At 38.2% G+C, this 16414-nt stretch overlaps 1 protein-coding gene across 12 annotated transcripts in view; it reads left to right on the plus strand.

The window, feature by feature from the left end:
• LOC123517312 (talin-2-like) overlaps positions 1-16414 on the plus strand; it is a 181090-nt gene that overhangs the window by 80335 nt on the left and 84341 nt on the right. For all 12 annotated transcript variants that reach the window (XM_045277271.1, XM_045277270.1, XM_045277275.1 and 9 more), the window contains 5 exons: positions 6417-6577; positions 7034-7128; positions 7357-7486; positions 8277-8444; positions 9289-9431. In XM_045277271.1, the coding sequence (XP_045133206.1) occupies positions 6445-6577; positions 7034-7128; positions 7357-7486; positions 8277-8444; positions 9289-9431 (669 nt within the window). In that variant the 5' untranslated portion in view covers positions 6417-6444. The remainder of the gene's footprint in view (positions 1-6416; positions 6578-7033; positions 7129-7356; positions 7487-8276; positions 8445-9288; positions 9432-16414) is intronic.

A 16414-nucleotide genomic window follows, 5' to 3' on the forward strand; every position in this document is an offset into this window, starting at 1 on the left:
TGATGGTCTCATTGTCATTATGATTAGCCTCCGTGACAGTATAGCTACTAAGTAGTAGAAACAGTATAGTTTATATATATTGTTTGTTGCCCTTGGCCAGTTTTCCCTTGTGCATAAAAAAAAAAGTATGCGAGTCCTTCGTAGATTACCGCGTGCTGACGGTAAGAGCACCATTCATAGTCGAGGCGTCATAAATTTGGTTCACTTAGTTCAGTTTAGTGTGTTGTGTGTAGCTATAGTTCCAGGGGTATTCTTTATCCTTCCTGAGTTCATCATTATGTGTTGCCACCGTGACCAACACTTGCTTGTCCGCAGTCACTGTCTTGGTTGACAGGTGGTGTGGAAAATGTCAGTGTAGAGGCCGGTTTGTGGAGATACAATGTCAGTGTTACCAGTGTATGAGGAGCAGTTGAATAGAAAAATCTTTTATCGTTGTAAATTTCGTACCAGTGTTTAATTTTCGCTCCTTGAATGACTAATCATGTAGCTAATTGAGCAGGGATGGGGTGTTGTGCTCTTGCGATTACTAATGCGGTGATTTCATGGTCTTTTCTCCATCTACTCATTGCTTTGAGTGATTAACGCATATTGTCGCTTCTTCATTAATGTCACTAAATACTTGTACACCTCAAGCCTGAGAAGTGGGAGCGCCCGAAATTTTACTGAGCGATTGAACGAAGGACGAGTTAATATCAGACGTGTCAGTGTAGAGCACCAAGCTTTGACAAGCGTCTTGGAAGGAATGTTTGGAAGTTGCTTCACGGATCACGTTTGTGACACAGTCCATCTCTCTCTCTCTCTCTCTCTCTCTCTCTCTCTCTCTCTCTCTCTCTCTCTCTCTCTCTCTCTCTCTCTCCTGTTTGAAGGAAAAGAAAAGTAGAAAAACGTCATTCACAAATTTATTCGTATGTATAGCTTTATTACGGCAAATCATTATTCCTTAGAATATTATTTACAAATAACTAGTTTTCAATAGAAGCACAAACCACACTACGCTTCTGGCTATCTTATCTTTACGCTGCTACTTCATTGTGTAGGACTTAATCACCTTTTATTACTTGAAATTCCTTGTTAAGTTCATGAAACTGTAGTAATGTAATTGATATGAAGGATGGCGAGTCCAGCAATGACTTTGTACCACTCAAGGGCCTGGCAGCACATTTACGGCCAGCTCTTGTGGAGCAGGGAGAGAGAGCGCCTCTAGCCCCGGTGGTACGTAGCTCATGTTGTCTCTGTCAGGACGCGTGATGGTGCAGCCTTGATTCACGCGGGGCTCCCTCTATGACTTGGTGATGACAGAGAGCTATTGGAGAGGGTGATGTATGTCACTGCCGCCACATCACAAAGAAGCGTGATTGCTCAAAGGTTTCCATGGTGACGTTGTGACATGTCTTGCTCTCGCCACCTCGCTCCATACTCCACTATTCTCCCTTTCCGACAGATTTAAAGACTCTAGACTAAATCGTGTTCAGATAGAAGCTTGAACATATAAGTTTGACATTCGAAAATATATGAATAATATAAAGTATAAAATAATATAAAACTCCAGGTTCTTACATTTTTGCTTCGTATGTAAACTTTTTATTTGTTTTCATCTCCATTATTTAATAGGCCGTCATGAGATGCATATGATAATGGAATCCTCTGTGTTTTGTAGACTTTATATACAGGATGCTACGTCCTCTTGACGCGAGGTGCATGATAAGGGTCTGCGTCCTCTGCCTCCGGCATGCCGCCTTGCCGTGCATATGCGTCCTATCGTCTGAGGTTTCATGTTTCCATTTCATTTGCTATATTTGTTTGGCTACGACATATTTTATGAACAAAGTGAATGTGACTGAACTTGTTACTCGGGGCGAGGAAGCGTGAACTGCGTCATCATCTAACTAGACAGTTTAGACGGCGGGTGTGCCTGATACAGCCGACGAAGCATCACGGCGCCTTGTGTGTGTGTGTGTGTGTGTGTGTGTGTGTGTGTGTGTGTGTGTGTGTGTGTGTGTGTGTGTGTGTAATTCACCTCGGTCGCCTGCTGGTCACCCAGCTAGTCTTCCCCATTACGGAGCGAGCTCAGAGCTCATAGACCGATCTTCGGGTAGGACTGAGACCACAACACCCTCCACACACCGGGAAAGCGAGGCCACAACCCCTCGAGTTACATCCCGTACCTATTTACTGCTAGGTGAACAGGGACCACACATTAAGAGGCTTGCCCATTTGCCTCGCCGCCCTGGGATTCGAACCCGGCCCTCTCGATTGTGAGTCGAGAGTGCTAACCACTACACTACGCGGTGTGTGTGTGTGTGTGTGTGTGTGTGTGTGTGTGTGTGTGTGTGTGTGTGTGTATTTACCTATTTCTATTTACCTAGTTGTAGTTTTACAGGGACTGGGCTTTATGCTCGTGTGGTCCCGTCTCCATATCTACACTTATCCAATTTTTCTTTAAAATTATGTACACTCTTTGCTGACACCACTTCCTCACTCAAACTGTTCCAAGTCTCAACACATTTTTGCGGGAAACTAAATTTTTTTAACATCTCTCAGACATCTTCCCTTTCTCAGCTTCTTACTATGCGATCTTGTGCTTCGAATGTCATATTCTTCTCTCAGGATCAGTTTCTCATTATCCACTTGATCCATTCCGTTAATCAATTTATAAACTTGTATGAGATCCCCTCTTTCTCTTCTCTGCTCCAGGGTTGGTAGATCCATTGCCTTTAGTCTCTCCTCATATGTCATCCCTTTAAATTCTGGAACCATTCTTGTAGCCATTTTTTGTAGTCTCTCCAATTTCCTTATGTGTTTCTTTTTATGGGAGTCCACACAACTCCTGCATATTCCAATCTAGGTCTTATTTTAGTACTTATCAATTTCTTCATCATTTCTTTGTCCATATAGTGAAATGCTAATCCAATATTCCTTAGCAAATTATACGTCTCTCTGAAAATTCTATCAATATGGCTTACCGGTTGATTATTTTCTTCCATTGTCACTCCCAAGTCCTTTTCCTTTTTTACTTTTTCTAGTTCTACTCCATCTCCCATCTTATAGATTCCCACTGGTCGTCTTTCACGATTTTCCCATTTCCATGACATGGCTTTTGTCCACATTGAATTCCATCTCCCATTTTTTACTCCATTTCCAGATCTTGTTTAAGTCTTTCTGTAGTATTTCACAATCCTCTTTTTGTTTAATGACTGCACAGTTTCGCATCGTCCGCAAACAGATTTATGTAGCTGTTCACTCCCTCTGGCATGTCGTTTATATATACGAGAAAAAGTATTGGCGCCAATACTGACCCCTGTGGCGCTCCACTTGGACTTCATATCTTTAACTATCGTCCTCATTTATCTCCCCCTCAAGTAATTTTCCATCCATCTCAATGTGCTTCCTTTTAAGCCACCCTTCTCCTCTAACTTCCATAGTAATCTTTCATGTGGCACTTTATCAAACGCCTTTTTTAAATCTAAATAAATACAGTCAATCCATCCCTCTCTCTCTTGTACTTTATCAACTATTCTAGAGTAGAAACTCAATAAATTTGTTACACATGACCGACCTTTTCTAAAACCAAATTGGCTATTTGATAATTTGTTGTCTTCAAGAAACTCAATCCATTGCTTCTTTATTACTCTTTCACACATCTTGCATATTACACTAGTTAGTGATACCGGTCTGTAATTTAAAGGTTCTTCCTTCCTTCCGCTCTTATGTATGGGAACCACCTCAGCTCTTTTCCACTCCACTGGTGCTGTTCCATTTTCTATTGTGTGTGTGTAATTCACTGTTTGATCTGCTGCAGTCTCTGACGAGACAGCCAGACGTTACCCTACGGAACGAGCTCAGAGCTCATTGTTTCCGATCTTCGGATAGGCCTGAGACCAGGCACACACCACACACCGGGACAACAAGGTCACAACTCCTCGATTTACATCCCGTACCTACTCACTGCTAGGTGAACAGGGGCTACACGTGAAAGGAGACACACCCAAATATCTCCACCTGGCCGGGGAATCGAACCCCGGTCATCTGGCTTGTGAAGCCAGCGCTCTAACCACTGAGCTACCGGGCCGTGTGTGTGTGTGTGTGTGTGTGTGTGTGTGTGTGTGTGTGTGTGTGTGTGTGTGTGTGTGTTCGCTCATATGTTAACATCATTGGGATTTCTCATTTGTAAGGAGCACAAGAATTTAACTGGGCTGACCTGCTTAAGTCTTACTTCAAGACACTTCAAACTAAGCATAGATGGCACTGTGTTCCTATACATTGTAGACGACTTACCGTCCTACCAATCATTATGTCAGTTCAACATGCTGGAGTGTCTGGGTAGAGTGGTGAATGTGATGGGTTTATAGGAGTCTGAGATGGTACACGCAGAGACCTGGAAGATGGTGAACGGCATTGTGCCATACAGCTGACGATATGCCATTGTGGCCACAGGAGCAAAGTTTGGCACACAGTTATTAGTGATCTTTATAAACCATCGCCCTCATCATCATTGATCTCATCTCAAACACATTCTCACTCGTACTTGTTTTGTGAAACGTTTGCTCACCTCTTCTCAGATTGTACTTTCAAAGCTGATGTTCATATTGAAGTTGGCTCAGTTGTTGTTGTTGTTGTTGTTGTTGTTGTTGTTGTTGTTGTTGTTGTTGTTACTATTATTACTATTACTATTACTATTACTGCTACTACTACTACTACTACTACTACTACTACTACTAATAATAATAATAATAATAATAATAATAATAATAATATTATTATTATGTGTGTGTGTGTGTGTGTGTGTGTACTACTACTACTACTACTACTACTACTACTACTACTACTACTACTACTACTACTACTACTACTACTACTACTACTACTACTACTACTACTACTACTACTACTACTACTACTACTACTACTACTATTGATGCTGCTGCTGCTGCTACTGCTACTGTCACGTTCGTCGGCAGGACACAAGATTGTGGTAGAGTGCACGGTTACATATCGGTAACTTGTACGCCACATCACAATATATATAAGCGTGGCTATTAACTTTTCTATTGGTTGATGCATTCGCTATCAATGTAATCATCATTTGTATGCTGATGATGATTCTTGACTGTGTTGATCTTTCTGTGCTGATGGTGATGAGTGGTATTTCTAAAGAAGAGCTTTGTTGCCAGGCAGTCATTAGAGGTGATGGTGGATTAAGAACAGTAGTGTTGGTATTCGACTCGTATACGTAATGTAATGGAAGGAAATGTACTATTACGAAGTAACTGTGGTGTTGTTGTAAAGGAGAAAGAGTAGAGTTCTGTGTGACACATACATTATAATGTATTAATGTTGATGTGGGCGTTGTTTTTTTTATTTATTTTTTTTTTTATTTATTGTTTTTTAGATGTTTTTGGTGTTATGGAGATTAGTGAAGTCAGCTCCCAACAGCAAAATACACCTCCTGTGGCGACTAACTACTGGCATTGTTTTACTGCCACTGTCCCACTCACTCACATGTCGCCATTAACTTGTCCCTTCGCTTTCATGTGATGTGTGTGAAAGAATCCAGGATTCCGATGTCTAAGACAATGGACAAATGTTAGGATGTAGAGTAGAGTGGCGTCTGATGTGTTGGCACGGTGGCACCATCCCTCCCCAAGAAAGGATAGGGATGCATCTCATACTTTGATACAAGTGACTTATTGTTATGAATTATCCATTTATATGTTTTCTGCAAATTGTTATTTGCACTATTAGTATCATTTTAGAAGTCAGTTTATTATATTTCATGATTCTCTCTCTCTCTCTCTCTCTCTCTCTCTCTCTCTCTCTCTCTCTCTCTCTCTCTCTCTCTCTCTCATTGAGGCAACACAATAATTTTACCTAACATTGTGAGAATATTGATATGATTCCCTTTCATCTAATTGATTACTACATATACTTACACAAAATAATATGTACATACCTAGTAGTCACGATAAATCAGACCGCTTTCCTTGGTGAAAAGTTTAGTTTATTTATTCATTCATTATTATTTATTTTCAGTGGAGCATCCTATAATATATCAAACACTTCAGAACATATTTATCTCTCTCTCTCTCTCTCTCTCTCTCTCTCTCTCTCTCTCTCTCTCCATGAATTTTTATGATTTCACGGCTTGAGAATGAAAATGGCTTATGTTATAAGGTTTTTTTTATCTTATTTTATTTTGGCTGTGTGTAAATACAGTAAAAATTGTATATAAGCAGAAAATCATATCAGTGATATATTGAGTATATGTAAACATTGGTAGTGCATTTCACACCATATTTTATCATCCATAGTGCATGTTATCTGTATAGGAAGTCACCAGTGCCATCTATAGTTGATAATACAGTTAGATCTAATAACGTGCCAGAACTTGTTACGTAATTGCATTTCCTTGTCCACAGAGACGCTGCATAAATACACACTGGCAAGATGACTCTAGCACTCAAAATCCACATTGTGGAACAAAATGTCCGCAAGATGATGCAGTTTGACCCATCCACAGTGGTGTTTGAAGCTTGTCGCATCATTCGTGAGAAGATCACTGAGGCCAACTTGGGCCAGCGTAAGTGCAGTCTAAGATTGTTTTATAATTCATCCTTATATTTTATTGTTTTGAGAACATACCATCTTTAGTAAGAATGCTTGATATGCTTTTGAATTTGATATTTGTGTTGTAATTATTATTTTTAAAAGTGTTTTTACTAGTTTTAGTAAATGTTTAAAAGTACAAGTGCAAAAGTAATGCACTCTTGCTACTGAAATTTTATGTTGCCCTCTTTAAGTGTGTACATTGTAACATTAATCTAATTAGAAGTTTCTTGTACCATTTTTGCATTGGTGAGTGATTATTTCTTTTTACTTTTGAATTTTGAAAACAAAACTTAACCAACAAGAAAAGGTTTTTACACTATCATTGGCCACATTCTTCTATATAGATACTACAAAAATACTTGGCTTGTATGTAACATTACAGATTTCATTTCATAACTAATTCATTAACCATAAATGTACTTTTCAGCCAAAGACTATGGTCTCTTCCTGCCTGGAGAAGAGGGTTCAGGTGTGTGGCTTGAGGCTGGTCGCAACCTTAGCTACTACATTCTCAGAGATCAGGTGAGATGAAGGGCACATAAAAATGGCATAAGAGTTTGTAAATCACTGAATATAGAAATCTTGTACATTTCATTGATCACACACACACACACACACACACACACACACACACACACACACACACACACACACACACACACACACACACACACACACACACACAGATTATTTGTTGAGTGAATGACCCACAAGTGGTGCATAAAAGGATGACTGGGTGGGATTTTACAGGATGTATTGGAGTACCGGCGGAAGGTTCGTACTCTGAAGGTTCGCATGTTGGACGGGAGTATCAAGACCCTGATGGTGGATGACTCGCAACCTGTTTCACAGCTCATGGTTGTCATTTGTACCAAGATTGGTGAGTTTATATTTCAAACTAATTCATCTGCACAGCTTAATAGTTGATGTTATGGCTTTAAATCTTTGAAATAGTCTGATTAAAATTACTCATATGTACAGTACAACCAGCATTCATGAATTCAGATGAAGGTATGCAATAATTCTTACCTCTTCCCTAGTTCTTCAGAACTAAATTCTAGTATGTAGTTTACTCAACCTTAATCAGCTTACACACTCTTATTCATATCTTAGGACACTGATATTTTACTTCAGTTTTGTATTTTACATTCTTTAGAAGTCATGCTATATTAATGTGAAAGGAAGAGCACAAAAGCTTGCAATTTGTTGAACAAAATGTTACCAATGGGGCCCCCTGATCACTGAGCTAAAAGTGTGATAGCCCTTTGCCAGATAGCTTTACATGGCATCTAGTTACTGGACTTGACATGCAAAAATGTAAGAGTGATGTGGATAGTTTATTTATAAGCTTTGTGTCACAGGATGTTGAATTAGTTTGCTGAACAGTCTGTCTAGTCTCTCCATTTAACAATAACTATTACAGTTGTAATCATGTGTCTGATTTTTTTTTTTTTTTTTTTACATTTAACAAAAAATTACTCTCCTTAGCATAGATTGTAATGCAATATACTCAGACATACACTATTACCAAAAGATTTGTTACTTGTGACATGTTCTCATTGTAGGATGCATATGTATTCTCAATTGGCTTTCTTTGAGAATTTTATTTATTTAATTTTATTTTATTTTATTACCGAATATAAAGTATTATATGAATTGTTTTCCTTCAGGAATAATGAACCATGATGAATATTCACTTGTAAAGGAAAATGAACAAGAAGAAATAGAAAACAGGTCAAATTTTGGAACCCTGACCATGAGGAAGAAAAAGGACGGTGACAAGGAAAGAGATCCCAAGATGGAACAAATGAAAAAGAAACTCCACACAGATGATGAAAGTAAGTGATGTATAACTCAGGCTGCAGATGTCACTATGAGATAAGTAATGAACTTCTTCAAACATACATGAAAAAGGTTCACTTAAAAACCAGATACTTCAATAACTTCAAGAAGTCACTCAGCTTCTCAGTAAGGATTATTTGAAATGCACCTTGCATTAGATACCACTTCAGTATAGATAACCAGTTTCTCTCTCTCTCTCTCTCTCTCTCTCTCTCTCTCTCTCTCTCTCTCTCTCTCTCTCTCTCTCTCTCTCTCTCTCTCTCTCTCTCTCTCTCTCTCTCTCTCTCTCTCTCTCTCTCTACAAACAACTTATTTCAAGCATGTACTGTACATAAATTTTGATTATCAATTATCAGTGATTGATATGTAAATATTAAAAACTAGTTCTTGTGCATATGTGTGTTCTGATTATTTAGTGATACATGAAACAGGTACAATAAAATTTAGATAGTAAGCTTTATCTGCAAGCAAAAAGAGGGTTGCATAACTAATTCTTTCTGCTTTATGATTGTTTCAGTGTACTTTTTGATGTATGCATTTAACATTTTTGTTTTTGTTTGTTTGAGAATATCTCATTCAGGTTACATTTTACAAATTGTTTTAAGATAATGCATTCATTTTTAAGCTACACTTGTCCAGCTGAACAAACAAATTTATTTTCCATATCATTAAACTTTCTCTATAGCAAGGTAGTACATATGATTTTTTTTTTTTTTTTTTTTTTGTCAATGTGGTGTAGCTCCATTTTGTCCTTTTTTCATTGTATCAGTAAATTCATCATATTTTTTTTTAATCCCATATCACAAATGTGATTTGAATGTCCATATATTTATTTCACAGTGAACTGGGTGGACCACAGCAAAACACTGAGAGAGCAAGGCATTGATGAAACAGAAACCTTGCTTTTGAGAAGAAAATATTTCTTCTCAGATCAAAACATAGATTCAAGAGATCCAGTTCAGTTGGGTCTCCTGTATGTACAGGTAAGGTTCTCAGATAGTAGCTATCTGGACCATGTGATAAATTGAGAACATTACTAGATATTCTGTTTGTTTTCCATTAAGGAGAAAGTCACCCCATTAGGATAAGAATCCAAATAAAAGATCATATTAGGTAAAAAAAATAGGGAATTAAGACTTGAAACTTTCCATAGACTTTCAATTATTATCATGTAATTTGTCCATTGAAAAGAATGTCAGATCATTTCATCATGATACTATGACATAATTCTGTATTATTTGACTAAAAGTGTTTACAGTCAACTCGATTAATGCTAGAGACGTTGTGTCATTCAAACATGATTTTCCCTTAGAAAACAATTATAGTAGGGCGGGGTTACACACCTGGCCACTGGAAAAGTCTGCCTATTTGGGGAATTTGTTACTCAAACCTTAGAAAAAGCTTTCTATACATAACTAGATCATGGAAACAAAAAAAAAAAAAAACACATTTTCTCATTTTATTATCTCTGGTATGCAACATGCTCTCCCTCAGTCCCATCGCATGGACAATCATAGACAATCACCAAGGTCTTTTCTACCCTAGCATAACAATCTTCCAGCCACAGTCTTCCTTGATTTCTTGGAATCACTTTAGGTTGAAGGACACTTGCATGCCATAGTATAGCACATTAGTGAAAACACAGAAAAACAATCCACTCAGGTTAGCTTCAGACTGAGGAGTGAGGTCTTATATATACATTTGTGTTCACAAAACGTTTCCATTAGCTTTTTGTAAGCATTACCACCAAGAAAGGATTGTTTTGTGATTCACAAAGTGAAGTCTTGCATGGAGAAGAGAAGGCTTTTGTCTGCTGGTGATGGGTGGCAGCCACTTCTTGTTCTTCTTGTGACTCTCTTTAGCTTGTGTGTTGGTTTCACCATGTTATTTGTGCATATGCCCCTTTATTGTCTGCTATAACAGATATCATATCTTTGTATTGATATCCATTATAGCAGTCAATAGAGGGACAAACACACAAATATTGTAGTGAGAGCAACACACAAACTAAAGAGGATCACAAGAAAAAGGAGCAGCCACTACTAATCGCCGGCAGACAAAAGCCTCATCTTCTGCTTTGCTTTCAATGTTCCATTCAAGGTTATACTTTGTGCATCACAAAACAATCTTTGCTTGGTGATAAGGCTTGTAAAAAGCTAATAGAAATATTTTGTGAACATAAATGGATACATGAGACCATAACACCTTCTCAGGAGATGGTTTTACTGGCAATCTGCTAGCAAGTTTGGCAACAGTGTCTCCCTGTGTGTTCGTGGATACCATATCGCAGCCAGAAGTTGCTCCACTCGTTAACTTTCTTGGATCCCGGCTCAGTGTGATTCCCACCAGAAGTAGCATGAGTGCATTTGACATCAAGTTAAGTTAACCTGCATTAAATGGAATAAATAGCATTGTTTAATCGTATCTCCTTAAATATCAAGTCGCGTTAAATCAAAATCACATTATTCAGACTCACATTAATTGAGAGTCGACTGTAGATGCCACACTAATAATCCTAAAAGTTATTTGGGCTCTGAATGGAAATTTGTTAACCAAATCTCTCTCTCTCTCTCTCTCTCTCTCTCTCTCTCTCTCTCTCTCTCTCTCTCTCTCTCTCTCTCTCTCTCTAACTAACTAACTAAAAGGAATTCATACATACAGTAAGTTCTCGTTTTACACTAGTTTAGTATACGATAAATTCACAGATACGATAATTGACAGTTACTACCATTTTTTCAATTTACGATAAAAAAATCTCACTTACGATATTTGAAATTCCCGCCGCCTGTGATTGTGATGCTGCACTGCAACCAAGTCGGACCAACAACAAACCAGTCACTTTCGCGCCAGCACGACGAATAACAGTGAGACTGTGCTCGGTGATTTACTTACATTATTCTCTGCATATAAGACCAATTCCTGTTCAAAATGTCACCGAAACGTAATTTGGATCTTGGTGAAGAAGTGGGTAAGGGTGAACGAGCCAGGAAAAGTTTAATGTTGGAAATGAAGCTTGATATAGTCAAGAGAAAAGAACTTGGGGAAGGCTCGTCAGCTATAAGCTGTTCCCTGAATTTACCACAGTTGCTACTGTTTTGAGGAATGCTTCAAGTGTTAAGGAGGCAGCAGCTAATGCTTCAAGCCTGCAAGTAAAATTGCTGACAAAACATCGGGAACCCATTATGGATCAGATGGAGGGTTTACTTAAAATTTGGATAGACAGCCAAACACGCCAGCATGCCCCACTCTCGTTGAGCCTCATTTCAGAAAATGCCCTGTCTATTATTGAAACCTTGAAGGTTGAGATGGATGTTTGTTTACTTTTTTTGATTGACTTTCATACTGAGCTGGAACATATCTAATACATGTTAAAACGGGTTCGGTTTACAATAATTTCAGTTTACAATAGCTTTTTGAGGAACGCATTTCTAGTGTAAAACGAGGACTTACTGTATGTATACTAAACCCTTCCCTAAGAGATACATACAGTATATGTACGTACTAAATACTGTACAACTGAAAAGTGTAGACAAAGAAATTGATTTATGAGTTATAATATCAAGTACCCTTAAACCTAGCCAATAATGTTCAGAAGTCATGAAGAAGGCAAACAAAATAATTGGCCTAATCAGCATATACAGTAAGTCCTCGTTATACGGTACATATGCGTTCCTGAAAACCTTACCATAAATTGAAATTACCATATACCGAACCCATTATAACATGTAATAATAGGGATTGCGTTCCAGCACGTCAAAAGTCACCCATACAGAAATGAAAATACATGAAAATAATCATAAAGAAAAAAAAAATGTAAAGTAATGCTCAAAAGAAATACAGAAAATGTTTTTATTTAACTTTCACTTGCCATGTATTCTATCAGATGATGTCCCTCCAGAGGCTAAGGGACGGTAGGGATTTCAACCCTTACTCATCTTCCGCTGAGTGGGCAGACAAGGATAAGACGTCGTTGTAGATGGAGGACTGTTTGGTTTTTCTTGTTTTTTCATCATAGATTTCTTGATAAATCTTGACACTTTTCTCTATGTCATGAGCCACTTTGCTACTCCTGGCAGAATTTGGGTCACGTTCCTTCAGGGTTTCCAGAGCTTTTTCAATACCACCGAGACATTCTCTAAGAGTTTTGATGTCCAGGCCACGCACAGGTTCTTCTTCCTCGTCTCCCTCTTTTTCTGCCTCCTGTGATGCCTTGTCTAGTTCATCATTTGAGAGAGATTCAGCATGGCTTTCTAAAAGATTTTGAACATCATCATCATCAACTTCATCGAAACCAACCCCATGGCACAAATTTACTATGTCATTTCTGATCCCACTGATGTCTTCAGCAAAGCCTGGGAAGTCGTGCGCGTATTCTGGCCATACTTTATTCCACACCAAGTTCATGGTAGATGTCTTCGCTTCGTCCCAAGATGACTTGATGTTATCTAAGGCGTGCTTGATGTTATACAACTTCCACCATTCCCTGATAGTGGGCTTGCCAGGCCCATCTATGCCCTTTATCAGTTGCTGCATGGTTTGCCGCTGGTAGTAGGCTTTAAATGTTTGCCATAATTATTATGAATATATTTGTGCTTACAATAGACTTTTTAATATTCCATTTATTCATCTAATTAGTAATGCATGTAAGTAATATGTAATGCAGTTAGAAAAATGGGGGAGGGGAAGAAATAACAGGCTCCAAGGGTGGTCAAGTTAAAGTAATATGAGTGGTGGGGAGGTATGGCATGGATGATGTCATCACCCCTGCTCCCCCGCTCTCGGCCCTCTCGGATGACATGGGCTGATACCATATCTGTGAATTTTTCTTACTGTATATCGAATTAAGGTTAGTAAATTCCAAATAGCGTAACTGTGAATTTACCAGATAAAGAACTACCATATAACGAGGACTTACGGTATTTTGAGTATAAATTTAAAGATACAGTGCTCACTTTGTGCAACTCCTCAGTCCATCCTTTTTTTTGGAATATTGCATTCAAGTGTGGTGCTCTTATTCTCAAAAAGATATAGATTACGAGTTAGGATAGATTAACAAAAAGATACAAAGTTTAAGAAACAAAGTTTACTAAGAGCATGTTAAACAATTTCCATTAACACAAAGAAAATTTAGAGACAATTTCATACAAGTTTTTAAAAATCATTAAAGGCATTGAATACATAAAGAATAGTTAATACAGGTGATCCTTGCAATTCGACGGGGTTGGGGCGGTTTTTCATCGGTCGAATCAGCGTTTATTCGAATCGTGAATAAAATTTTCCCATAAGATACTTAAGAATTAGGGGGATAGGGACCAGCCTAGACCCCCTCAAAACATCACTATAACTTCTAAAAAACACTAACTTAGACTAAATCAGTACTATTAAGGGGAGGCAACGGCAAAAAAATGCAATTTTTTTTTACCCAAACCTCAAAATTGAGTTATTAATACTGTTGTTGTCCTTGAAATGTCTACAGTTTTCTGTGAAAATGGCAAGTTCTTATCTTAATTCCTTATATGTTTAAATCACCTTTATTTACACACTTTAAAGGTCTCTTTAAATGCCCCACCACGTGGTAGGCAACATGACGTCGTCACTTATGATTTTGTAGCATTTTTCAGTTTTTTTTTTTTTTTTTTTTTTTTTTTTTTTTTTTTATTTATTTTTTTTTTTTCTCTATTTTCTAGTGTATTTATGTTATAGACCTTCATATGGTAATATCAGGACAGAGCGGGAGGGAGGCGATTTGCCTTGTAGGCTGTGAGGTCGGCAGTCACAGGCAGTGTCTTGCCGGACGTCTTGAAATGTAGATATGTAGCGCTCTGCAGCTAATCATCTTTTGATTTTCCACACTTTCCCTGCACTTTAGAACATTGAAAGTCATGGGTCGTCAATCAAAGATAAAGACCAACCAAAGAGAAAGGATGAAGAAGCTAAATGATAGGAGAAGGAAGGAAGAGGGCAAAGATCTCAGTCGCTCGTCGCAGTGACATCCACCACTATCCACTCATGACCTGACCCTAATCACACACATGTCCTCTCCACCACCACTACCTCAGCTTGTTCCCTCAACCTCACAGCTGTCAGCTTCACCATCACAACCAACAACCGAGTCACGAGAAACAATAAGGATGCATACACGTTTTCGTCTTTTGAAAAGGAAGATTCCTCCTTGTGAAGATGAAAAATTCATTATTTTTCATTCACAGCTTGAAAGTCTGGTATCAGGAACATGTACCAAATGCTGGGGTACCAAGACAATGGAGGCAACAAATAACAGCTTTGACACCTACATCAATGTCACGTGTTCCACATGCAGTGACAGTGACACGCCAGTAACACCATGTCACTTGGTAGATGATGCTGGGAAGGAAAGAGACCTCACTGAGCTGAACTGCAAGCTTGTATATGAACTACAAGCTTGTATATGAGGTAATAACTGACCTTGGCTGTGCAGGATTGAACGGAATTGCCCAGGGACTAAGCATGTAGCCAACAAAACTAAAGTTATTGATATTTCGAGCGCAATATCTCCATTAATTTTTTTGTAATTTCAGATACAAAGGTATCAATGGAAAGAGGAAACGTAGGAAAATGTTTTCACTGTGAGACATTTCGAAAAAAACTGTATGTATGTCTCTAAAGAAAATTTAAAAAGGAAAAAAAAGAAGGTAGTTTCTTGTTATCAATATTTAAAAAAAAAAATTTTTCATATATGAATTACGATAACCAAAATGTTTCACGATGGAAAAAACCTACATACATCTACAGCATGTACACTTATTTTCAAAGTAGTAGGTTGAAAAACATTCGAGAAATAGCAAAGAATGCCGATGCTATTTTTTTACCGTTTTCAGCGCATATTATATTTTTTTCTCCAAAACCAATTATTGTATTTCAATAATTCTTGGTATACTTGTAATTGAGGTACTAATACATAAGCACACAAAATTTCATGAGAATCTGACCCCCCCCCAAAAAAAAAAAATACACCAAGTAAAAATCATCGCCTCCCCTTAAAGGCTTCATTTATATGTAACTTTTTTTTTTTTTTTTTTTTTTTTTTTTTTATATATATAACACATTAGGGTGTTGTACAGTACATTTTTGGAAATAAAAACACTTGCAGCGGTCTCTTGGTATTTGCCCCTGTTCTTCCAAATTGTTGATACTGTTGATTTAGGGACACCCATTTGCACTGCAACGACACTGTGAGCTATACCTGCCTCACACTTTCTTATAAGCTCAAGCTTATCTTTGAAAGGCAGGAAATTGTGCTTCTTAGGGCTGGGGCTGGAGGTGGCTCTCCGTCATCTTGAGTCAAACGAAACGCACGTTTTCCTCTAGCATCAATTTTTAGTCAGATTAAGATCTATGGTTTCTAATGAACATTTTTATAATAAAATTAATTTGCTTGTTAATTGGAATGATGCTATACTCTCAAATCAATAGAATCTTGATAAGTAGATGTAAATATATTTGTATACATATATTTTTTGTCTTAGCCTAGCAGTGAAAAATAGTTCAGTTGTTTGTTTACATTTCTCTGGCACTGTGACATTCCAAGTCAGAACTTCCAAGGAACAACTGGCCAAGATGAGCAGCTCAGTTGTTTATGAGTGGACAAAGCTGTCTGAAGAGTTTCTCATAGAGATCATTAAAGGCCAAATATAGCAACGGCTTGCTGGGGGTGAAAGGGCCGCCATATTTGTTTACAGTTGACAAATGTGACAAAGGCGGAAGCAAGCTTGTGTGTGACGAGTCTTCAGAAAGTTGACGGAAAAGTGCCAGTGTGACGCCGCCTTAGCAACGACACAGGGTAGCATCGATTTACACTTCTGCCTGGCGGGTTTGCAGTGAATTTGAGGTGGTGGCGGATTTTGACTGGGTGGGTGGCGCACGAGATATGAATGTCGAATTGGCGAGTCAGCCGGTTGAATTGGCGATAATTCGAACTGCAAAAGGT

This window comes from Portunus trituberculatus, chromosome 42 (assembly GCF_017591435.1).
Source record: "Portunus trituberculatus isolate SZX2019 chromosome 42, ASM1759143v1, whole genome shotgun sequence".
Classification (NCBI taxonomy): domain Eukaryota; kingdom Metazoa; phylum Arthropoda; class Malacostraca; order Decapoda; family Portunidae; genus Portunus; species Portunus trituberculatus.